At 42.9% G+C, this 25,921-nt stretch overlaps 2 protein-coding genes across 4 annotated transcripts in view; one reads left to right on the forward strand and one right to left on the reverse strand.

Annotated features, from left to right (window-relative positions):
- The first annotated feature begins 318 nt into the window (after nt 1–318).
- Nucleotides 319–6,717, forward strand: LOC119457452 (engulfment and cell motility protein 1). The gene is made up of 2 exons (XM_037719015.2): nt 319–1,259; nt 1,827–6,717. Exons 1-2 carry the CDS (start codon nt 696–698, stop codon nt 3,456–3,458), a joined length of 2,196 nt encoding a protein of 731 aa, XP_037574943.1. The 5' UTR covers nt 319–695; the 3' UTR covers nt 3,459–6,717.
- Nucleotides 6,634–25,921, reverse strand: part of LOC119457448 (pyruvate carboxylase, mitochondrial) — a 48,088-nt gene continuing 28,800 nt past the window's right edge. For all 3 annotated transcript variants that reach the window (XM_037719004.2, XM_049670091.1, XM_037719005.2), the window contains 10 exons: nt 25,000–25,224; nt 22,909–23,065; nt 19,131–19,237; nt 17,880–18,013; nt 16,093–16,342; nt 15,147–15,391; nt 14,057–14,236; nt 11,216–11,464; nt 9,652–9,795; nt 6,634–8,326 (listed from right to left, as the gene is read on the reverse strand). In XM_037719004.2, the coding sequence (XP_037574932.1) occupies nt 8,069–8,326; nt 9,652–9,795; nt 11,216–11,464; nt 14,057–14,236; nt 15,147–15,391; nt 16,093–16,342; nt 17,880–18,013; nt 19,131–19,237; nt 22,909–23,065; nt 25,000–25,224 (1,949 nt within the window). In that variant the 3' untranslated portion in view covers nt 6,634–8,068. The remainder of the gene's footprint in view (nt 8,327–9,651; nt 9,796–11,215; nt 11,465–14,056; nt 14,237–15,146; nt 15,392–16,092; nt 16,343–17,879; nt 18,014–19,130; nt 19,238–22,908; nt 23,066–24,999; nt 25,225–25,921) is intronic.

Raw genomic sequence — 25,921 nt, forward strand, 5'->3', positions numbered from 1 at the left:
TTGGCACAAACTTAAACAGCAAACTCCAAACAAATTAATCGATCATCATGTTCTTTCTTTCTTTTTTTTCTTTTTTTCTTTAAATCTTAGTGCAGCACCGAAACATTTTTCTTTATCACAGGTTTGAGTAGGAAGAAAAGGGGATTGTGAAATATTTAGGTTATCTGTAAAGTGGTTGAGTTCTGGGACTCTCCCCCCCCCCCCCCCCCCTCTCCCGAATTACAAGCATACGCGTATGCGTTCAGTGCTTTCGTAAGCGTAACCTCGACGTATATAGCTCCCCTCACGCACTCGAAAGTGCACCATGCGTCCAGCTACACAGCATGAAGCCAGACACGCGACTGAGCGTTGCTGACCTAACTGACCGTGGAAATAATGGAAGCAAACCGCGGCTACTCAAAGCAAGAGGTGCGCGACAAACTTTTAGTTTTGGTTCCGTTTCTGCTGTACCAATGCCTCCTTTGCTGTACTCATCCGAAGTTCGAAGCCAACGAAATCCGTTACTGGCCCGCTCCGATGCCGCTCCGCCCTCCGATCTCCGGTGTTGACGCCAGCGAGCCAGCGAAGTGTCGAGAGCTGTTGATGTGGGAGCGGCGGCGGCGGCGGCAAGCCGACATCCGCCCAGCTAACAGCGTAAAGAGCACGCGTTTTCGCGCTGCGTAAGCGCGGCTACCGGCCGCTACCCCAAGCCCGCCATGAAAGGCGCCCGCCAGTCAACGCCCGGCACGATGTCCGCCATAAAGGACGCGCACGTCGTCAAAATCGCCGTCGAGATGGACGAACAAGTGCCGCAACTCATCACGTTCGACCAGCAGCTACCGCTCACGGCAATCATCCAGGACCTGTGCAACACCTGGGCACTTGCCGAACCTGAGCAGTACTCGCTCCAGTTCTCGGACAATGCTCGCTCCTACATCACCGAGAAGAACCGAAACGACATCAAGAACGGCTACGTCCTGCGACTGACGCACAGCCCCGCCAAGACGGCGCAGGACATCCTCGACAAGCTGCACTCTAACAAGCCGGATGACATGCGGGCGGCTCTGGAGCGTCTGCAGAGGCTTTCATCGGACTACACGTTCGCGCTCGAGTTCATAAACAAGCAGGGACACCAGTTGCTCATCAACATGGTCGAAGCGGGTACCTACACGGGCGACCACTTGGCGCTGACTTTGCAGTCGTTCGTGGAACTTATGGATCACGGCATCGTCTTCTGGGACATCTTGGAGCCAAAGTTTGTTGGCCGCGTCGCCAATCAGGTACTGAGCGCGCCGTTCGTCGTTGACCGCTTTCCTTATCGTTCAGCCACAGACGCGGTTGTCTGCCATGCTTCGCGTGCCATACTGCGCGAGCCGAGGCATTGTTTTGTTTTGTTTTGTTACCTTTTCTCGGAGCCAGCGCGTTCTTGCGTGTGCGCGTGTTTTTTATGTCATACCGGAACTAAAATTAGTGAGGTTGCGGGAAGTGAGCTTTAGCATAATTCACTTGTGCGTTAGCCATTAAAAAATGCCTCGCGATTATTACGTTATGAACTGAGGTAGGAGCGTGTTTGTCGACAAACTATCGTTCGAATTGTGCACGTTTATCTGTTGTGCTGTAGTGAAAAGCTACAGCTCTAGCTATATTTTCACAGTGCAGACGATATTAAGTGAAAAAACGACCAAGGCTACAGTGTGTGTCGTCTTAACTGCGAAAATACAGCACGATTTTCAAAAACTTCCCCTTGGCGTGTTAGTAATGACTTTTTCACAAATACAATGTCATTGCATTATTGCCAGTTGTAGTAGCAATGAAAAAGAAACATAGCATGTGTTTTCTCTCTACAGGTGAATGTCAACACAACTCAGGACACAAGGACGTTACAGGCCTCTCTCTCCATACTGGAATCTCTTGTCTTGAACGGCACCGGTCGCTATGCCATGGTAGACCAAGAGGTCACATTACCGAATCTTATCATGCACATGCAGTCATCAGCAGTTGAAATACAGCAGTCAGCTGTGGCACTGATCAACGCACTCTTCCTCAAGGCTGAGAGCACCACAAAGCGCAAGACTCTAGCAGCGACCCTGTCTTCGCGGCACATCCGCAACGTCATTGTTACAGCTGTCCTTCAACGTTCGCAACAGCATGTTGGCACTGAAATGGCTCACCAGCTTTATGTTCTTCAAACACTGTTGCTCAACCTGCTGGAGGAACGGCGTGTTGGTGTTGACCCAAATGATGCCGAGGCTCGTGAGCGAATCCTCGAACTACGACGCATTGCATTCGACGTTGAAGCTGACGGTACCTGTAGCACTACAAGTGGTGGCCGGAAAGGCGGTGGCTATGCAAAAGACTACAAGAAGCTGGGTTTCCAAAACCATACCAACCCTATTGAGGACTTTAGTGAACCACCTGGAATATTGGCATTGGACAACATGGTCTACTTTGCCAGAAACCACACAGAAAGTTACACTAAGTTTGTTCTCGAGAACTCATGCAGGGCTGATGAGCACGAGTGTCCTTTTGGCCGCAGCAGCATTCGACTGACCCGGCTTCTGACTGAAATCCTCAAGGTTGGTGAGCCCCCTACGGAGCAGGGAAAGACTTACTACCCAATGTTCTTTACACACGACCATCCATTTGAAGAGTTCTTTTGCATTGGCATCATGCTCTTAAACAAGACTTGGAAAGAGATGAGAGCGACGACCGAAGACTTCGTCAAGGTCTTTAGTGTGGTCCAGGAACAGATCAGCCGTGCCCTGGCCACAGAGCCGCCTCTCATGAGTCTCGACAAGTTTCGTAGTAAGCTCGCAACACTGACCTACTCGGAGATCATGAACCTGTGGCAGCAGGAGCAGTCTACGAGAGAGGAGTGGGAGAGCCAGGCCAAGCCCATTATCGAACTACGAGAACAGGTCACGCCGGAGATAATGGACCTCATCCAGCAGCAGAGGCTGCAGTTCCTCTGTGAGGGCACACTGTTCACCAAGTACTCAGCAAAGGGTCACAGAATCAAGGACAAGTTCTGGTACTGCCGACTGTCACCGAGCCAGAAAGTCTTCCACTACGGCGACTGTGAGGAAAACGCGACGCCCAGCCTCGAAGAGCTGCCGCACAAGCTGCCTGTGATCGAGATCAGAAGTCTGGCAACTGGCCGCGAGTGTCCGTACATGAAAGACACCCGCAAGGCGAAGTCGACAGCTTCACTGGCATTTTCTCTTATACCAGACTCGAACCAGGAACCACTCAACTTTGTTGCATCAAATGAAAAGATCTTTGACTACTGGACAGATGGCATCAATGCCTTGTTAGGCAAGAAGATGGTCAGCAAGGAAACAAAAAATGACTTAGAAACTCTGCTTAGTATGGAGATCAAACTGAGACTCATGGACACGGAAGGTGTGGACATCCCGGAGAGCCCTCCTCCAATTCCTAAGGAACCGCCTAATTTTGACTTCTGCTATGAGTTCAAGTAGTATGTCAGACAGTGATAAGTGTCCAACTTTGTGTACAGTCACTTTCGAACGAACCGTGCTGAACATTTCATGTGCTTGACCCCCTTTCACCGAGTGCTTTCGCTGGCTCTTTGCATTTTTATCTCATTCATTCTGATCTTAATCTCTGATCTCCTGCTTGGCCTCATTGCAAACCTCTTCATTTTGCTTGTTGGGACCATTCGAAAAGTGCAATTGGTTGCACTAGGTCTCCACAGAATTGGCTGTTTTAACATTCCATCGCATGCTTCTAGAGCAAGTTTTAAGTGACATGTATGTAGAAATACGGACAAAGAGCATGAGCTCAGTTGAACAGTATTTTAGGTTAGTGTTGTGGACAGCTGTTTCGTAGCATTTAGCAGGTACTTGTTGTGTGAACATAGCGACGATCAGTAATTTTGTAAAAAAAAGGTTTTGGACTACTTTTTTCTTGCGTGCTCTGTTGCTTAAGCTTTCTTTTTACATTCTTTCTAAGGTATCCTTAAACATGTGCTTCATTGTCATATCCTCAGATTGTCTTCCATTCATTTATGTACAAAGCAACTTTGTTGTAGAGTGCTGAGGAAAAAAAGTATTAGAACCTTTGTATTATTGTGGGCAAATGAAATTTCCTAGAACAGTTACAAGAACTTTTTGTAGTTTTGTGGACAAATAAAGTATCTATGGGACGGTTCAAATGCCAATACTATGACATTTTATATTGCAGAGGCCCCAAATTGAGTGCACTGTTACTTCACCTAACTTCAACTGAAATCTTCATTTACTGGCGCTCGCATTTGAATCGTCCCATCTGTATCTCATGGTTCCACCTTAGCATGTAGTGCAATGCAGAGACTGAAATATTGAAAACAAGCTTCTGGGTAAAGTGTTTTATTAAACTCAATTCTTTTTATGTGTAGGGTCCATTTCCGGGATGAACAGTCTTGCTCTGAATATTAGTCTAGCAAGCGAAATGCAGAATATACAAAAACGTGCAAAAATACGAAGTGCTAAAGATGTATGGTGCAGTTCACTTTAAAAGAAAACGCCAGGTCTTGTTGATTAGAGCTAGATGTAACATGGAGGCCTGCAGACTATATTTGTGCAGGCTCATCTACTCTTGCGGTAAACATGCGAGCACATGGCCACGCTCCACAGAGTGCCACTGCAGCTTTATATTAAAGCAAAGCTGTACAGGCACAATGGATGCGTGGCTGGTGTCGTCTACTACATTGTTCGGGCACACTAGCCACTGTGGCACGAACACAGGGTTGTGTCTGCGAAGCCAGGTGCTTCATGTAGGAGCCATAAGAGTCAAATGAACCCCATTAACACCAGCAAGCTGTTCTTCCTTAGGGGAGGATTCAGCTTCCTTTTGCTAACTGCTGGGGATGACCAGAGAGGCCAAACTGTTTTTGCCTGACGTAAATGTTTAATGGCGTCGCCGAGGCAGTTAATTAAAAAGTTAATTATAACGGGTAAAACACTGGCCTTTTACGTACAGTCCACAAACACTCGGCTCGCATGCCCACGACAGCGATTCAACACTGAAAGCAAGGTTCTCTTTGCTGCTGCACTACCGGTCCGTGGAGTGCAGCGACATGCTTGCGTGTTCACTCATCGAGAGTGGACACACAGCCTGTGCATATAGCGTGACACTATATATGTGTGACACCATGTACCATATTTGCATGTAAATAACGCGACCGTGAATATAACGCAAGAGGGAATTTCGGTCTCTCAGAAAAAGAACAGAATATGTTACGATCATAATGTGAAGTGGAAGGAAACGACACAAAACGGATGCCCACAGAGCTTTATTCATTGTTACTGTGGACTGTTGTCACAATGTAAAGTGAAAGGACGAGTGCATACACAATTTACTCATCAATACTGACGTCTTTGTGACTGTCGGCGAGAACGACCTGGTCTTCCATGCGACCTATGTTATTGGACAGGCAACACTTCAGAAACGCCTATGACACAATCAAACACGGCAAAGCCTTTCGCGCACTGTGCAGTGATGCACCACGCGACTTCGAAGACCACTTGCTTGACGCGCCTTCACAACAGCACAGATCCTCTTGCTCAAGGTTGCGAATAATATGTGTAACCACACTGATGTGTCACTAACAGCGTTCTAAATCAGGAGAAAAAAAGACTGGGCGAAATGCACAGTGGCAACACTCGGCACGCACACTCTTGCACGAGGCATAGCAAGTGCTAAAGAAAATCGGTTAAAAATTGCGTTACATATTCGTGTCACGAACCCGAATAAAATGCGAGGCGCATTCGGAGGCTGGAAATGTTGGAAAGAAACTCGCCTTATATTCTTGCAAATACGGTATGTGTGACACCATATATGTGTGACACTTCGTATCACTGTTCTTTTCTTCCTGATAAAGTTGAACTGTTGCTCTTATGTCCACTTTAATATGATTTAAGCGTTCCTATTAAAACTCGACCATACTCTACGTTTGGCCACAAAAGCTTATGGGCCACAAGATTTGCAATAAAAAAAATTCCTGTGGAGCCTCGGCACATAACATTGAATTCAATGTTTCACTCTGCAGTAGTTTTTTCAGATTCCGTTAAATTACAAGTGCCATGCAGAAGCTCACGTTTGCCGTAGAACCCATTTCCTGTAAACTTTTGTGCCCAACTGTACATTTGTCGGAAAGTTGGCTGTTGCAAACATTCCTAGATGTCTCGGTGACACTGTTTTGCAAAGCAAGTTTCAAGGGTACCAATGCTTGCTGTTTAAAAATGTTGACGTCTGAGCCATAGTATTTTTGACACTTTTGATAGGGTCAACCCAGTGTCTGCGCAGGTCGCAAGATCACACTGACTGCATTTATCCATGCTTGGCATTGTGTTATGTTTTACAAATCAATGCTTGAGTCTACACACACTAGTCTTCTTATGTTTTCTTAAAAAAGACTGTATGCGCAAGGTTGTAGCTTGCATTGCAATAAGTTGGTGCCTGCTTCAGCAGTTTTACAGTCCTTTGCTTCAATTGTATTTGTGAAGCTGAACCCATTTCCATATTGTGTGAATAATTTGTGTGGCACTCTACTGTTATACTGCCTGTATGAAGTGTAATCGTAGAATAGAACTTTTCACCTGTATGTCCTTGGCGCCAAATGAAAATTTCACTTATTATTGAGAGCACAGCACGCAGTGTGTTTGGACGTTTATTTATTGTGATTATATACAGCAAGAGCACATGAAGACCAAGCAAAATAAAGACTTATGAAAAATAGACACGTGTGGAACTATCTCTCTATGTACCTTCTTGGAAGACTCTCTCTGAAAGACCACGTTATCACGCATTCCTGACTATTTATCAAACAACGCGAGCGCTTTGAAAAACTGCACTCCTATACTGTACTCTCTCACAAATGGATCACTGAGGCAGTGGCTAAGGCTGTTGAATTAAGTTCTTAGGGAAAGTGGAGAACTGCGTGCTGAAGTGATGCTTGTACAGCAATCACACAACACACGAATATGAGCAAAAAAAAAAAGAGAAAGAATGCTCTGCGATGCTCTAGCTTGCATTAAGAACATGAGATTTTTCAGAATGTTCAAGGTACTTGTCCAACTGTAAAGGGTCCTTGACAAGAAAACATCTCCAAAACAGACTGACATGAAGAACCTGCAAAAATTACTCTCAGGTTTCTTGAACACTGTACATAAAAAGAAAAAAAAAACTGCATACTATAAAAAGTGGTACAAATTGCCAATAATTTTCGTGCTGAATAACAATCAGACACTCTCAGAAGGCAGAAATTGTAAGGCTATATACACAAAAATAATGCCTACAGGAAATAGTATTTCTGTTGATACAGGTGATAACCGAGTCGGATGTCACAACAAGAGTGGCTTATAGGCTAAAGCATAGCGCGCTCTGGTGTACACCTTCATCTTGCCAAATGTTATATCTGGCGAACACTAAATCAAGGACGGGACATTCGTCAACTAGTTGAACATTTGCCAACATCACTTTCCTGGTGGCAGGCAAACATCAAAATAAAAACGAGCTTGCTGCTATGCAAACGTGCGTGCACTCAGCAGGTAAGCTCAATGGACAACAAAAGGTTAAAAGCAAGCTCCTCTGTATGAGTAAACAATTTAGGCTAACCTAAGGACAGGCCAAGAGGACTTGAAAGTTAGCTCTGCTTTACCTTGATAGTGTACGATGAGCATCTGCATTGCTTTAGAAGACTAGTGCGCTTTGGTTGATATGTGACAGCACACCTGTTGAATGATCTAAAAAGCTGCAAGCACCACTTGAAGCCAAGCCATCAAAAAGTGTCATTCCAGAAACGCATGCCTTCGTCACCGGTATCCTGTCTATTGGAGCAGAAGGAAAGAAGGAATGAACATGGCATGAATGAACAACGATGGAAGGGTACCACAGACAGAACTGTCAGGCTGGTTCTCCCCTAGAAGCCATACCCAGCCATCACTCACGTGTAGCCTTCTTGACGACGAGTGCCTAGCCAATCGGAATGTTGGCTTGGATAAACAATTCCTCATTAATGTCACTCGAAGTAAAAACATGGGCCTTGAGAAATAAAAGGGCTTCTTTCCATGTGACCTGCCGAGCAAGATCACGAGGCCTCCTCGATCTCAAGCAGGAGGTCATCGCCCTGGAGTTTCATGTCCTTGGTGATGTAGATCTTCTTCACCTTGCCGGCCACAGGTGCCTGCACCACCATCTCCATCTTCATGGCACTCAGCACGACCAGCGCATCACCCTTGTTGATCTGCTGGCCCTCTTTGACCTTGATGTCGACCACAGTGCCCGGCATGGGGGCGCCCACGCTGCCCTTGACGTCCTTGTCTGCCTTGGGCTGTGCCACAATGTCCTGCGAGACCGTGAAAGAGGATGCAATGAGTAGATCTGCAGATGATAGTCAGAATGTCCAACTTGAAACTATCACTCTTTACAGTTACCACCAAGTTACCGACTTTTGATTAAAGTACCTGCTATGTTGGCTGAAATATTCTGTAGGATACCCGCTGTGGTAGTGTAGTGACTTTGGTGTTGCGCTGATCCCAAGCCCGAGGGCGCGGGATCAAATCCCGGCTGCGGTGGGCACATTTCGATGGGGGCAAAATGCAAAAAACACCTGTGTACCGTTCAATGGGTGCACGCTAAAGAACTCCAGGTGGTCAAAATTAATCCTGACTCCGCAACTATGGCATGCCTCATAATCATACTGTGGTTTTGGCTTGTAAAACCCCAGAATCTGTAGCTGAGCGTGATGTCATGGCATTTCAAATAAGTGACAATGAAAGAGCAAGCATTTGTTGAACAAGATTAAAACTTGGACTAGTTGGTACAACAAGCCAGACAGCACCTGTGCGCGTATTTGTATGTGTGCATCTCTGTATTTGTGAGTGTGTGTGTACAGCTCCTTGTTTGTACACTTTCTTTTGCACTGGTGACCCTTTTTGCAACAGTTCTGGCTGTGTAGTTAAGAACCTTGGATTACACAAATCATTCCCAAGCCTTCCGTTAAGCTGTCCCTGATAGCCCACCAGTGCATTGCAGTTTTAGAACATGGAGCTATCGATCATCAACATCATCTTAACGAAGTTCTCAGAACACTGAAATGGCTCTTGTTCTACTCCACCAAATGGCAGTGTATGTTGTGTGGTAGTTCTCCACCAAATGTTTATGTCAAAATTAAAGATTGGGTTTGTTGGATGCATGATAACTATTATCAAAGTGTAAAATACTTTTCTTCACATAAGAGTGCTTCAGCAGAACTTTTTTTTTTCCCTTTTGCTTTTACCCAAGTTGGTATAGCACTTTAGAACAGCGTAAGCATTTGAACAGCTCTGGTTTGTGCAGGTGTCTGTGAGTATTCCGTGGTGAAAGAAGTCACAGGTTAGATAATACAAATTTAATTATAAAACCATGTGTGATGTATGACACAGTGGCAGCCAGCATTGCTACAAGGATGACACTGTATCCACAAATGACTAAACACAATATTAATGGCTAAAAGTGAAGCCAATTGTGCATGTTAAGATAGATATGGTTAACTTAAATGTTTGTTAAGACTCAAAGTTTATTTGAATTTTTCCTTAATTAACACAGGTGGCCAGCATACAACATAACAATGGTTGAAATTGTTGAGCAAGCAATTTAGAAGCACTTTCTTTGTAAGCACTAATCACTTACCTCACTCATGCTGTTGTCCTTGACAAAGACAGATCGCAGTTGGCCGTTTAGCTCAAAGAATACCTCGCGCTCGCCAGTGGGTGTGACATCGGCGGCCACGGCCAGGGTCTTGATGTGCAGTGTCTTGCCTTTCTCTATCGTTACCTGTGATATGAGGTTAAGAACATAAAGAAATGAGTTCAAAAGTAAAACGCACCTCAGATTGCACTTAACCGGCTAACCTCATAGGCTGAAAAAATTTCTTGTTGTTTCCTGCCTCGATGAAACACAACTAGATTACAAATACCTAGCGCAAGCTTAAGAAAGTGAAGCCACATAAGAGTGAAAGGCTCTGTTAGCAAACCCAGAAACAGAATGAGAGAGGAAAATGTTAATAATAAAAAAAAATTCCCTGTAGTGCTTCCGGTGAGGTGCCTAGATAAGGTAGATTGGTTCGCTCTTTGATAGGTATAACAGCAAGCTGCCATATATGGCTTTCCAGTGGGCAGGGGTCCCTCCAGTAAGGATCCAGTCATTTAACGACTGAGCTCTGTAGCCCAGCAAGGCATATTTTTCGCAGTGCAGATAGGCTGGGACATGTCCATGACAGATGTATGTTGCATATGGTTTGACAATGACAAGCCAATGGAATAATGGATAGCTGCTTCCCTGAAACTGCACCCACTGTGATACAATGCACTGCTTTCAAATGGAAAATTGTTATCCACCCAAATGGCATTCCCTTTCATGACATTTCTTCCACCTTGCGGGATTCTGCAGAACTGATTTGTCAATGTTTTTCTTTGTGAGCAAACTGCAGAAAAATACCTTTCTTAGAGGCACCTTAGGAACGTAGTGACACATAGTATTTCAGAAGTTGTAGAAACTCTACTGTTTGTTTCTTGCACGTAAAAGGGTGACACTTTGCAAGTATGAAGCCTGGGAAACACTCACTTGTAAGGTAGTATTTAATTTGATACTAAACATGGTCTCAAGATGCCAGAGAACAAAATTTGTTGCTGACGTCATATAGCGATAAGGTTCAGGTATGATAACTTGTTCATGAAATATAGGCAAGAGTGCTGCACACGTTTCTCCTGACTGCGCTCATATGTGGTCGTCGCATGGTTTTTAGAGCTTTAATTCGCGGGGGATTTTTCTATTCAAATACAGAGGACCCTGGCGTTACCAACAAAGCAGTTCGGTTTATCCGTCAACTCAAATTAAGAGATTTTGAATTATCCAGATTTCACTGTATTACTTTAGGATTGAGGGGCCTCCCACCTGTACTCTATTTTCATGCTTATCTGAGGAGGCAAAGCCACAATGTACAAAGGTTATCGGCACCTTCTGGAAAAATGGGTGTGTCAGATAAGAGACAACAAACGCATAAACTCATTGTTGCAACACCTGCATCCCATGGGGCTGCATGCGTTTCTTTGATGTCATTTTTGTTCATTTTTACTACATACGTCTTGCAGCTAATTTCCCAAATTAAACAACAACAACAACAAAAAAGAAAAGAGAGCCCCCTGATCTGTAGAGGCATTGTTTTGCCAATTCCACTTTTAAGGTGTTCACTCACCTCAAAGTTGTCCCCCACACGGGGTCCGACAAGGAAGACGCGCGTGTCGAGGAGGTCGACAGGGCCGAATGTTTGGCGGAAGTTGAGGAAGTCGTCGCACACCTTAGGGTACATGGCAGCGCTCATCACGTCCGTTTCGCGAATCCTGGGCCCAAACTTGTCGACCAGCTTCTGCTTCAGTGCACCAAGGTCGAGCGGAGGCAAGCTTTGGCCAGGGCGGCCACTGATGCGAGCCATGTCCTTCAGGATCTGTTGAATGTGGGAGAGAGAAAAAAAAAAGAATTGCTTAGATATGCTATTTTCTTTTTTTTTTTAAATGTGACTGCATTGCATCAGGAACTTAATTAAGAGCAAGCTTTGCCTCTGAGCAACTTGGATTTTACCAATTTAAATAGATGTGAAACACAGAAATGCACTCATTATAGAACTGCTGAACTGATTTCAATGAAATGTGTTGCATTTGAGAGAGACGTCTGAATTCTACCGACAGTATGAATCAAAATATTGATTTAAAGCCTTGCATTTTTCAAAAAGATTGCCAGAAGTAGGCTTATAAAAAATCGAGCACCATGTTTGCAGATCTGTAACTACGCATCAAAAACAGATAATCCCATTTCTGTAAACTGCCTCTGCTATAGCATCTAAAGCGGCCAATTATATATATATGACTTTACAGCTTATGTGAATTTGATGCAATGCTTACGAGGGTTTTGCAAAAGTTCTACTAAAATGTTAGAGCGGTGCACAGTCGACTTCTGTTAATTCGACCCTGATGGGACCAACAAAACTGATTAATAATCTGGTGGTTCGAATTAAACAAGATGCAGAAAAAACGCCAAAACACATCACTGATTCATTTGGTAGTATTTGTCCTAACAAGCCCACAAATAATATGCACGCTCACTTTCTATGTGTACAAAATAGTAAACTAACACAGTAATAACGTTAAGCTCCTAAGCAAAGTATAAATCTAACGCGAACCCAATCTTTTAGCGAGAAATATAATCAAAGGTCAAATATGTGTTGCACAATCGTGGCGGGTTTTTTAAAGTCAGCTTCGCCGCACGATTTTGATGTCAGCTTCGCCACAGTTAATCTAAGTTATGGGGTAAAGCATACACACACACTGTGAAGGCAGTTTTTGTTACATGTGCGAATGTATCGCGCAGGCAATTTCCAGCTCAATTTTCTTGCAAAAAAAAAAACGTCACACCTTGGAATCTGATAAATACTGTATCAAACATTGTGAGTGCCGGTTATTGCTTGAAAATCTTCCTAAGGCAGGCCCAAAATAGCCTTTTTTGATGGGAAATGTGTGTTCAACGCATTCACAATCCCCTAAGCTCCACGAACACTGACACTGCCACTAAAGGGGTCGCTGTTGGGAATAGCCACCATAGGGGTCAAATACATGCGTGTAGACAGGTCAAGTTCTAATTATTTTGTGAAGGCCAATTTTAGGATCGAAATAATGGAAGCATGGCCGCCGGTTGAGACCGTTGGTCGGGATCGAATTAACCAGAGTCAGATTAACGGGAAGTCTACTGTATTACATCAATGTCAACTTTTGGTGGGCAACCACCATCAATAGGTGCACTTGCAGAACTGCAATATTTTATTGCTGAGCTACAGAGTTGTAAACATCATTCTTCAGTTTTTCTTCTTTAATTTTGTGATTTTCAAGAACTGTTGTGAAAGAATTGATGGCCTAAATAAATAAGTCTGCTAACTACAGTCAGCATATTTAAACTTTTGCTTTTAAATGCATCCAGATTGGCGCATTAGATGCAGAGAAAAATTATTTCTCCATTCCTATGTATTTAGATAGGAGCTCCCAAGGTAAAGCATCCTCTTAAAGTAAAAAAATGACGCTTGCTAGTGATCATCGTTTATGTATTATTCTACGCCAAGTACACCAACCTTGGCGCTCGAGCATCTACGACTTCTTCCTAAAAATTTTAGACACTTGTGTTGAACACGAAAAGTAATTAATTTTCATGAAATACTTTTGCAGAAAACAATTTTTCACCAGCTCCAGGACCACCTGAACTTTCTTGTACAGGCACGAAAATATGCACCATAAAAGGTGTTGCCAAAAACAGATTTTCACTGATAAAAAAATCAACACTTCATTTTCTCAGGAGACTGAAAAAAGATGGCTTCATACAGAAACACAAGCTTTACACAAGCTAAGTATCCAGGAACTGTACTTACGTGAAAAATGTTTTTTGGGCAGGTATATTGCGCAGAGCATACAAGAGCAGATAAATATGCAAAAAAAGTAATTTTTGGCCTATGTTTAGCCATCGATTCAACGTTGAGGCGGTCCTAGTAAAAATATGCTATATAGCACCTGTGATGGCGCATTGTATTCTTTCCAAACTGAGGAAGCTCTACCTGATAAATTTTTTGTGTTAAGCAAGAAAACAAATTTTGAAGATGTCTTCTACCGCTCTTAAAATTTGTATCTTGTTCGTCTTCGGCGAACAGATGCAAACAGATGCATCAGATTAGGCAGAGACGGCTGGTAATACAGAAAAACTCATCTACAAGTATATCTGCATGCATATTTTCTTTCTATGACCTTGGGCCGTGGTTGCTGTATGTAGCATCTGCAACTATGTGATGTTGCTTAGCTACACAAAAAGTGGCATTCCTTTCTAAGTACATGTTGTTCATGAGAGGGAAATTATCATCCACTCGACTATAGCCCAAAGCTAAAAATTTGATTTGCCATATGTTGTTTCGTGGCATGAATTGACAAACGTCTCAACACTCTATTCAAGAAGCCCTTAAGTCTCATGAAAAACAGGTCAGTTTAAAACAAATGAGGTAACTGGCCTTGCTACGAAGTGGCTCCGGGAAGCCGCCGTAGGGCTCGCCAATGTGGCCCTGCATGAACTCCACCACTGAGCTTGGAAAGCTCAGTTCCTCAGCACGATCCAGCACGTCCTGGCTGCTGAGGTGGTTTTGCACCATGAACTGAGCCAGGTCGCCGACAACTTTTGAGGAGGGTGTCACCTGAAATGATAAGAGAAGGGGGCAAGGCTCTTAATGTAGACGTCTCTTCCCCATACAGCATATAGAAGCAGTCATGCACAGCAGCAGATAGTAGCCCGTTATACTGTCTACTCTTACCTTTATAAGCCGTCACCTCTAAGGCTAAAAGAGCCCAACATGGTTACACACTGCACACTGTGAAGCGATGCTTTAATTAAGCGTACAAAGCAAGTACTTGTGATCTTTCCAAATGTAAGAGGGCTGTGTACAACAGAGCCTCATCATTACCCTCAGAAAAAAGAAAAAAGGTCAAGTAAATGGCGACTGACACCCAAAAAAGACAAGGTCTTCTTGGGTGCATTAGTGTGCCATGTGGTTTGTTGTATACACTTCCATTAATTTTGGGATCGGCCCACATTTTAAACCTCACTACCTCTGGGATTGGCCCATATTCTTCAGTTAGGAAAGCCACACTTCTGGACTCAGTTTAGGTGCGCACGGTTTGAATGAGCACATCTGGGTCCCATTTCGGCCTTCTTGCACTAATTATGCATTATTACTGCTCCGTACATAGCTCTACACTAACTTGGTATGTCTTTTGCATCTCAAGCTTCATTTTGATGACTTCTTCGATGTCCTAAGAGCACTAGATTGCCTCAGATCGCCTTATTTTGACGAAAGTGGTAGGAAACGGGCAGCCAGGTACCCAGATCCCACGAACCGTCAATCGATCCGAAGTCGCTAAAGAAGACTGTCCTTAAAAAAAATTCGAATGTACCACCAGGAAGCATGTGATCCAAACTGCATGATCTAAATAGGAAATTTTTTATGTTGTCCATCATAAAACATAAACTGCGCAAATCGTGTGAATCAGTGACTGAAAGCAGCAACAGTGTCCATAGCTCAGAAGCTTTTAAAAGTTCATGTGTACCTTGATGATGTCGCCGAGCAGCATATTGGCATCACGGTAGGCCTTCTTAATGCTCTCGAAGTGCTCGCCAAGTCCCAGGCTGAATGCCTGGAACTGCAGGTTCGTGTACTGGCCTCCGGGGATCTCATTCTCGTACACGTCGGCATTGCCGCTCTTCATGGTGACGGCACACTCGAACGGGGCATACAGGGTACGGGCCTGCTCCCAGTATGCCGAGTACCGGCTCACACTGTCCAGGGAGAGCCCTTCGGTTAAGAAGGAACGTAGGTGAAGAAAACAGTTTCAGAGCATTATGTATGTTTGTGTGACAAGCAGATGTGGACTGCTGCATGCTTCAATATCGGATGAATTGAGGCAGTAATTCCAAAATGTCGCACATACGGCAACACTTGGCTTAGTTGTGTGTGCAGAGTGAAACAAAGGAACCAAGTTACACTCTGAAAACCAGCAAAACAGCAAATCAAAATCAAGGGCAGTAATCAATTGAAAAGAGGGTAAAAAATTTGCAGTCATACAACAAGGTTTGTCGTTTTGAGACAGAGGTAACTGAAGATCTATGGGAGAGGCCTTTGTCCAACAATGGAGTTACATCAACTGACTTTGTACAAGGTGCACTTAGGAGCTTTTGAATATGAATAATGTGTTTCTGTCTGTGTGCTTTCCGTCCGTTTCCATGACATTGTCACATCATTTAATGAAGGGCTATTTAAATGCTATTAATTTAAAAGTGATTAGTAAACTTATCAACTTACAATGATGCTTTGATGACATGTGCAACAAACATAGCCATAGTGAAAGTTAATTGGTTGCAGTTGGCCTTTGAACAGAACTTAATACAAGCAGACTGTCCTTTCAATTTAAGAAGTCTACCACATTTACGCACTGCCCTTGTAGACAATACATGAAACACACAAATAAAGAAGTTAAAAGGGCCACTGTTGCTTACTGGTCTTGTACTTGGAGCCTTGCAGACAAGCCACGATGGCACCCATGCTCGGCTGTGAGGTCATACCAGACATGGAGTCGACGGCCACATCGATGACGTCTGCGCCAGATTCAGCACAGGCCAGCATGGAGGCAACGCCTGCACCAGCTGTGTCGTGAGTGTGGATGTGAATCGGTGTGTCTGGGTGTCGATCCCTGAGTGCTTTGATCAGGATGCGTGCTGCCTGTGGCTTCAATAGGCCAGCCATGTCCTAAAATAATAGCACAAAAAGAAAAGTTTACATTTATTTCAACAGTACACCCCAGTGTTCAGAAACCATTATGCCGATGTGACAACTACAAATTCACAATAATTACAGAACCAGTTTTCGATGTTTGCAATGCTGACCTGGTTGCACTGACATGGGACACTTTCCCAATAAAGAATAGGAAATCACACTATACGTATCTAAAGAGTGAAATTCAGCAGAAAGAGAAAACAACGTCTTAGGATGCTGTTTCTGACAAACTATCCTCCAGTGAATTATGAGTATCTCCCAAGAGAAGATAATTGAAAGCTAGGGTTAACAAAGGTTGCACAATAAATCAAGTACAGGAGGTATATATAATATAGTTCAGGGAACAGGTGGAAGTTTTTCATTTCCTCTGGGTGAGCATGACATTGAAATCACAACCGCTCTGCCAGCAAAGCGGTGAAGGCTACACCTGCTGTCACAAATGGTAGTGCAGAAAATTGGCAAAAAATAAGGTTAGATCATTAGGGCAGAGCCCAGATGCAGTCAACCTAGTGGCACACTGTATTCTCAGGTCCTTGGTATAATCCCATAGACCTACACCGTAGTGAATCAGATGATCCCCTAAAGAGAAGAGTGTTACAGTGTTTGCTTATCTAAAGGGCTTCCAGGCTTGTTCACATTATCGAGTGACCAAATTGCTGGTGACAACATTGTGATCTACTTTGCCATTATGCTGTTTCTTCTGCTCTGCATCAATTTCGTAGGTGCCACTTACTGCGAGGCACTGTGTGGCGAATGTGTATCTGGCCTCACCTAAGCACCCATGTTGTCTTTGATGTATGTCCTTTTCCACATGACCCCTTATACATCATTAGGTCCCATGCTCTTTCATGCATGGCCCCTTTCATATGTCCCCGTTCACACACAGCACATACAGAATAAATGCTATACGTGAGCGTATATATAGTGTGCGTGTGGCTCCACTTCTCACTGCAATGTATGGCACATGTGCACAACATCAGGGAGTCAGAAATGGCACCAGCTATGTTTGCCTCTCCCGTTTCTCCCATCAATTTGCATTCTTTCCTTCTCTCAAACTTTTTGAGTAGTAGCACATGTGACAATGGCTGTATGTGTCAATGTCACCCTCCTCCTCTTCAATCCCACTCTTCTCCCTAAATTTCTTCCTTCCTTGCCTCCTTCCCTGGCTTCATGGCTAACTTATTATTGCACACATGAAAACTATTACCTCGTCTTCTAGCTTCATGGTCATTAATAACAGTGTGTAAAACGAATGATGAACATAGGAGAGCCATGCACAGCGCTGCATATCTCTCTTCTATGCTCGTCTCTTATTTTATTTATGCATTGATATTAGATGAACATGAATAACCAACTGTCCCGAATTTTCATCCTAGTGAAAATCTAGCTTCACTTATTATGAAGCTCGAAATTCACTACGACAAAATTTAGGCTCAGTTGTTTATTCATATTGTGTAACTTAAAGAGTGCATGGAGTGGGTATGTGACCTTGAAGCCGTCATTAGCTTACCTTGACGCAGAGTACGTGAGTGCCAGCTTTGACCAGCTCGTCGGACAACTTCAGGTAGTAGTCCAGGTTGTATTTTGTTCTCTCCGGATTGGAGACATCGCCGGTGTAGGAGATGGCTGCCTCCACAACACCACCTAGATGTAGACAACCGAGAGGACCATAAGCAAGAACCTTTAAAGAGAAGCTTTACCTTGGGAGCTGCTATCTAAATACATGGAAACGGAACAAATTGTTTTTCTCGGCAACCACGACACTAATTTTGATGATGTTTGCTGTATTTAAAAGGAAAAGTAAAACTAGCAACTGTAGGAAGCAAATTTTTAATTTATGCAATTAATCTTTCTGGAAAAAAATCTTGAAGCTTGTTCAATTTTTAAAAAACCCACAAGTTTACAATTCTAACTCGGCAATAAAAAAACTACATATATCACAATGCTGAAAACTGCCCCTACCTAATTATATACACCTGAAGCAGACAGAGTTGATGTATTATACACTGCTCTCAAATATACCACTATGTAGTTTGTGAGCAGGACTTTTGCAAAACCCTCGTAAACATTTTAATAATTTCATGTAAGCTGTAAACTCATATCACATTTGACAGCTTGAGATGCTTTAATATATGCAGTTTACAGAACTGTGCTATTTTTTGGTGCAGAGTTATAGATTTGTAAACTTTGTGCTTTTATTTATTTTTAGCTTACTAATAATATTTAACAATCTTTGTAAAGAACTTAAGATCCTAAATAAATATTTTGTTTCCTAGAGTTGCCACAATTCAACTTTTTCTCTCAAGTGCAACAAATTTCATTAAAATAGATCCTACGGTTGTCTTGTAAAAACATTTCTGCATTTTACATGTATTTTAATAGGGAAATCAGAGTAGTGCCCCGACCTAAAGGTTCCTCTTAAATTAAGTTTTCTGGGCAAGATATGTTAATTGCATGGGCATTCTCAATAGTAGTTGCGTGCCATCTGCGTTCACTTAACGAATTAGGTGCAATTGAAGCAAGGCACCACTACATTGTCTAAACACTCACTGAGGCGATTGGCATCAAGTGCATCAAGTGCCAGTAGGTGCACGAAATGTCAAAAAGCTCTCGATCAAAGTGATCAATTTCCCTTGGCTTGGTAAGGAAAGAGGTAATGTTTGGTTTCAGAGAAAGTTGTGCATATTTTGGCAATGTTGAAGACAGTACGAGATTTTTCTTTTATATTTGATGGACTGAAAAGGTTTACATTATCGTTTACCTGCTTTCCCAGCAGCCTCCATGCCAAGAATTAGGTTGGGAAGGTAGTTGAGAGAATCAAAGACTCTGAAGATGTCCATACCACAGTCCTTTGCCAGTTGACAAAACCTGAAAGGATGCTCTATCACAAACCACATACTGCACCACAGTCACATTCCGTTAATAGATAAAAATTTTGCAATCCAGATCCAGCCCCAACACGAGTTGCCTGTCCTGTCTAGCACTTAAGCATACCATGAAATGTCTGCTATATTTTATCATTAGCAGATGTGCCCACTATTGGCAAGATTTGTGCAAGCTCTGCCATGTTTGCTCCCATGATGCCGCTTGGGCAAAATGTAGTTTTCAGTTCTTTATGCGAACATACAAATGGTAGTAGCAACAAACATACAAATGGTAGTAGTAACTATGTCTCTGGCAGCACAGGTATGGAGATGGGGAAGACAATGAATAGACAGCCTTCATCACCCATGCAAGCCATCTCCCCCACCCTGGCCTCAAGTACAGGGTTCCTTACAAGCTATCTCCTCCAATGATGAATGCAGTGAAATAAAGACATTATATTTTAAGTTAAGCCAAGACCTAAGGCACAACAGAGTTTCACATCATTCTGTAGAGCCATTTATGCATGATGCACGTATGAAAAAAAAAAAAAAATGAATGAAACAGCCAGACAGAAAACACTTCGAGGCTCATTTTGGTACCAACAGTTTATATGAAATGAACCAATGTTGAGTGCTTTTAGAATTCGATGCAGTGCAAAAGCTGATCTTTACGCAGACATTCTCTGTCCGCTCTCGTGCCCACTCTTTATTTCAACAGGGAACAACAGCGACTCATGCTTACCCTCAAATAATATTATTATTTTTATATAACCTCCGAAATCGAGGTTATGCAGTCATTGTACGCATACATGCTGAGACACGTTTTTGGAGCTAGGCTAATCTTAGTTGGCGACTTCTACTTACCAGATATAAAGTGGCACACTACGGAAAGCAGAAGCGCATGCTCCGATATGCTTATTGACATGATGCTCGCATTTAACCTCTGTCAAATTATAAAAGAACCTACACGTGTCCAAGGAAGCAGTGCTAACATCCTTGACTTGATATTTTTGAGTGACCACTTTTCGGCGGATAAAGCAAAAGTAGCACTGATCGATGGCATGTCGGACCATAAAATAAGCTTATGCTCTCTCCCTATTCAAGACACTAGTTTACCACAAAAACTAATCGCAACTTTTTCAGATTTCAACAGAGCTGACGATAACAGTATAGTAGACCATCTGTTACACGAACTAAGCGCTTTCGAACAACTAGCCAGCGTTTCCACTAGTGACGTAGAGGTATTCTGGCAAAAGTTTAAATCTATTACGTTTTACTGCATTCACAACTATGTACCCACACGAACAAAGAAAAGAAATGAACGCAATCCTTGGATTACACGTGACATCATCCACGCGAAGCGAAGGGTCAAAAGGCTAAGACAGACTACGAAAAATAATGCTCAGGCAAACTTCAAACAAAAGCTAACTCTAGCCATAAACACTATAAAAGCTAAAATAAAGGCAGCTAAATACAATTATTTCCAAAACGCCCTCCGTAACTTTTTCAAGTCCTCTCCTCGTAAATTCTGGAACTACCTGTTGTCAAGGTCTAATCCTAGCCCCGAAGTTACAGGAGAAGAAAATGAAGCGCGAGCTAACAACTTAAATGATTACTTTCAATCAATTTTTACAGTGGACGATGATAACCTGCCGCACCTTCAATGTTCTTCTAACATATTTCTGGGACCTCTGATTGTAACACGGGCCGGCGTGCTAAACCTATTACTGAAATTAGACAATAAGAAAAGCCCAGGACCAGACAAAATTCCAAATGCTTTTATTAAAAGGTATGCTGAGCTAGTATCTCACTATTTAGCCCTAATCTATGAGAAGTCTTTATCCACAGGCACTCTACCAAATGACTGGAAGACCGCTAAAATTATCCCTGTACACAAGTCAGGGAATAAAAATGAGCCCTCTAACTTTCGGCCAATCTCTCTCACAAGTACCGTGTGTAAACTACTTGAGCACATCATCCTTAAACACATAAACGCTTACTTCGATCAAAACCACATTTTAACTCCGGTTCAGCATGGTTTCCGTCAAGTGTTCATCCACAGTCACTCAACTAGTCAAATTAATACATGATTGTCTCCAGAGGCATAGACAACCAAAACCAAACAGACCTTATCTTCCTCGATTTTTCAAAAGCATTCGATCGCGTTTCACATCAGAAACTAATGTTAAAATTTGAGCACTCTTTCGGAAAGGGTCCCATTAGCGATTGGATAAAGGACTACTTAACTAACCGGACACAATTCGTACAGATTAACCATACAAATTCTAAACTAACTCAGGTTACCTCTGGTGTGCCCCAAGGTACCGTATTAGCACCTGCATTATTTCTAGTTTATATTAACGACTTGCCCTCTGACATTCAGGTCAACATAAGACTCTTTGCTGACGACTGTATACTGTATAAAGAAATTACTTCACCAGGTGACCATGTAATCCTAAACAATGCTATAAAATCAGTCTATGCGTGGTATACAAAGTGGCAAATGACACTTAATGCTAAAAAATCAGTTCTTTTGTGAATAACAAGAAAACACCATGTACAGGAGTTCCCTTACACCATAAACAACGCCCCCTTAACAGCAGTCGCAGAGCACAAGTATCTCGGTGTAACACTAACGTCTGACCTTAGATGGATCTCCCATGTTAATCATATTACTTCGATCAACGGCCCTAAGCTGACTTTTCTTTCCTAAGCGGCATCTACGTCAAGCCCCACGAGAAACTAAATTACTAGCTTATAATGCACTTATCAGGTCAACCTTAGAATACGCTATCTTAGCTTGGTTTCCATCGACTAACAAATTAATTAATATGCTAGAGGGAGTACAAAGAAAAGCAATTAGATTCATCTTCAATAAATATCAACTTACAGATTCTCCAAGTGCTCTGCTAAAAACTGCCGGAATACTCACAATCCAAAACCGAGCGACACTCGCTCGATTGAAATTACTGCACCAGATAATTCATAACAAGTTAAATGTTAACAGCTCCAAGTACGTTACCATCGCAAACACTAGAATAACAAGGCTTAAGCATTCGTACACCCTACAGGAATATCGTTTTAAAACTGACTGTTTTAAATACTCTTTTTTTTCGCTAGCCATAAGGCAGTGGAATGGTTTACCTTCCAATATCACCAATAGCTTGTCAAATACACATTTTTTGTCACTTCTTGAAAATTACTTACTAGATTCTCAGTTATGAAATCTAACTGTTGCACACCTTCTTCTCTGTTGTCACTAGTGAATTGCTAACCTTCTTTGTAAGGTTGTAAACGCCTTTGTAAAATACTGCTGGACTGTATAGATATATATATATATTACCCCTCTTTATACTTCTCAGTTTGATGTTGCTACTTACTATGTTTGTTATACTGAGACTTTGTGTTTATATTTTGTATTTTTCTACATCACTACTATGACTTCATTATGTTTATTGCTTGACCTTGTGCCCTACCTGCAATAATCCCTTATGGGATTGGCAGTATTTCTAAATAAGAAAAAAAAAAAAATCTGTAATGTAATTTGGTACGAGTCCTAACACCCCACCTAGCATTTTCCTTTTTACGGTTAGCTACTGTCCTCAGTTTCCTTGGTATTCTTTTTGTTTTTTGCCCCTCGAGGTCAACCGCATGAAAGCCTTTCTCATCGCTTACTTGTACACCACATTGTCAGGGTATGACGTGTAGCCTACAGCGTTGGCACCCCTCAGCAGCATCTGGAACGGGATGTTGGGGATAAGGGCTCGCATCTGCTCCAGCCGTTCCCAGGGACACTCGTGCAGGAAGCGCATGGCGACGTCAAATGTTGCTCCTGCAATGTACGCCACATGGTTGATTGACTGATTGATTAATTGATTGATTGATTCATGGGATTGATCATCCTAAAGCAACACTGTGGCTATGAGAGATGCCACTGTGGAAGGCTCCGGATTAATTTTGATCACTTGGGGTTCTTTCATGCACACCTAAAGCTAGGTATATGAAAGTATTTGCATTTCACTGACATCGAAATGGCAGCAAAATGTACACCCGGCTACAAAATACTAGAGACCATGAAATCTGAGAAAAAGCCTCACAACGCAGCCTGGTATTTTCATTTCAGGCCTCGACTTGAATATGCTCACAACGTTGTTGCATACATTTTTACTGGCTACTGCTACAGGCTGCTTGGGAATTGAATGTTTTCTGAGAACCTGTGGTCCGTAAACTTTTGTGGCCAGGTGTACCTACACGGCCGGGAGTCGAACCTGCAATGTCGTGCTTAGCAGCAAAACGCCATAGTCACTGAGCTATTGAGCATTTAAATGTATGTGCATGATGCGAAATGTGAGCGGTCTCAGTGATGCAAGGCACGAAAGGAGATTTAATAATCTGTTCACTTTCCGAAATGAAAACTGCGGCACAGCCTACGTTCTGCTTCTGCATCCTGTTTAACCGTATTTGCATCTCGTTCCTCCACATAATTACAAGCTACATTGAAGCAATTCCAAAATCGGCCAACTATCTGCCCTAGTGCTACAGCGCAAAGTGAGACATAGGTAAAAGGAGAGGCCAGCAATGATTTCAGTGCCTTTATTTATTTTTATTTTTTTAATATGTGCATCCTGCTCCTGTCTTGTCCACTTTCATTCATGCACAGGCTGAACGTACATAATCAAGGAAGGCACATGGTGGATCATTGCCTAAGATTTCTATTTGAAGTTGACTTTCAGATGCTAGGTCTTAAAAGATGCAAATAAGCATTTGCAGAACTCATTGAAACTTTTTCTTATTGACAGAAATCATTGAAATGATTTTCACTCTCTTACAGAACAATAATTAAGTGCTTTACACAAGGAATGCTTTTTTTCCATTGTGCTCACATATCCAGTGCTTTTATCCCTCTTGACCAACTTCTGCTTTTCACAACTTTAACCACAGGCCCAACATGTTTGTGTTGCGGTTACATTAATGAAATTCCGCTTTTCATTCCATTCATTCCATATAGCCAGGCAGGCCTCAGGCTGCCGCGTGAGCCGCGTGAAGGGCATTCTTCCTTCTTTGTATGTTCATGGCCTGGCAGACGCGACGAAGGGAAGAAAGGACCCCCCGCTCTAGGTCAGCAACACCAAAACAACTCGTCCCCCCCCCCCTGTCCCTCGTCAACGCATTCCCGCGACTAAAGGGCGCCCGGCACCGGTCATCCCAGCCGACCAGCGACGCCGAAATTTTGCTTGGAAACTCTTAACCACCACATGGCGGCACATGCTGGCTGGTCTTCTCTAATCTAAGCAGCAGGTGTGGCAGGCACAACAGGCAATGTGAATTAAGGGCAATGCGCAGCACACTAGTCTACAAAAATTTGACAGGGCCAGCACTTATGAAAGCCGGTCTTATAATCCAGGGCTTAACGAAACTTGGTCTGGTGAGGGGAATACATTTACTTCTTTTTGTTCCCTGTGGTGAGCGTTTCTTTATCTTCAATGAAAAAGGTCAGACTTTAGAGATAAAGTTTTCAGCACGTACTGCAGCACTAGTCCTGCGTGTATGTGCTCATACAATCTGCACCCTGTCAAATTGTTTCACTTACAACATGTCACAGTGACTTCCAGAAACTGGGATGTTTCTCGGTTTCAAAGCCAAAGTATAATGAGCTTTTCTACTGGTGCTCTCTTTTTCACCTTGTGTTGATTGATTGATTGATTGATTGATTGATTGATTGATCAACATGGTTTGTGTGTGGAGAGACACAGGGGCAGCACTCACCGCCCCAATTTTCCAAGCTGTAAAGTTTGTCAAAGCTGTGCGCTACAAAGGGGCTGATGTTGAGGAGGTCGATTGTCCGCACTCGTGTGGCCAGAAGTGACTGGTGGGCGTCACGGAATGTTGTGTCCATCAGTAGTAAACCATCATGCTGGCGTACTTTCTTGGCGAATGCTTCGGGCCCTTCCTTGATTATCACGTCACGCAGTCCTGGTGGTGGTTTCGAACCTATGTGGAGAGAACCGAAGTATAAAATAAGCTAATGCATTGCTAAGAAAAACAAAGCCAATACAATAAATTCGCAGGGGCAGAATGTTTTCAGCTGGTCACTTTCAGAGAAACTTTCACTTCGGCGCAATGTGCAATCTGGCACGATGCCTCACTGGAGTGACGATCGTTCTGCCCACTGGCTCAGCCAATCAGCATCGTCTGAAAGTGATCAAATGAAAATACTACTACTCCTGAATTGAAGGTGCGTACAGTACACAACTACACGATGCATGCTTTTATCAGTAAGTAAAAATTCAAAGTGCACTGTAACCGAATCACAAAGGCTTGCAATAACTGAAGTTCAGATAGTACAACAGTCAGGTTAATTCAAACAAATATAAAAGGTTTTCTTGGCCCTATAACTTCTGAATGAATTTTAAAGCCACCTGCATAAGTGGCAAACGACAATTAAGTTATTTCAAACTTCTTGGCTATGTTGATGGAGGCAAGTAATAATTGAATTACATTTTAGTATCAAATATGCAATGAACGGCGACAACTAACATGCCTGAGTACTCCTCACATACCCTAACAAGGTAAGACCTTGTGCACTTTTGTAGTTCACATGCGAGTACCTGGCATAAAATTATAAGACGGAGTGAATTGAATTAAAGACGAGTGCTGAACTGGTTCGAACGGAAGTTGTCGCATTAAG

Source organism: Dermacentor silvarum, chromosome 7 (genome assembly GCF_013339745.2).
Source record: "Dermacentor silvarum isolate Dsil-2018 chromosome 7, BIME_Dsil_1.4, whole genome shotgun sequence".
NCBI classification, from domain to species: domain Eukaryota; kingdom Metazoa; phylum Arthropoda; class Arachnida; order Ixodida; family Ixodidae; genus Dermacentor; species Dermacentor silvarum.

Excerpts from the sequence above, each read along its gene's own strand:
- LOC119457452 (XM_037719015.2), top strand. The coding sequence starts at position 696 with ATGAAAGGCGCCCGCCAGTCAACGCCCGGCACGATGTCCGCCATAAAG. Across the intron at positions 1,260-1,826 it reads TTGGCCGCGTCGCCAATCAG|GTGAATGTCAACACAACTCA; the intron begins GTACTGAGCGCG and ends TTCTCTCTACAG.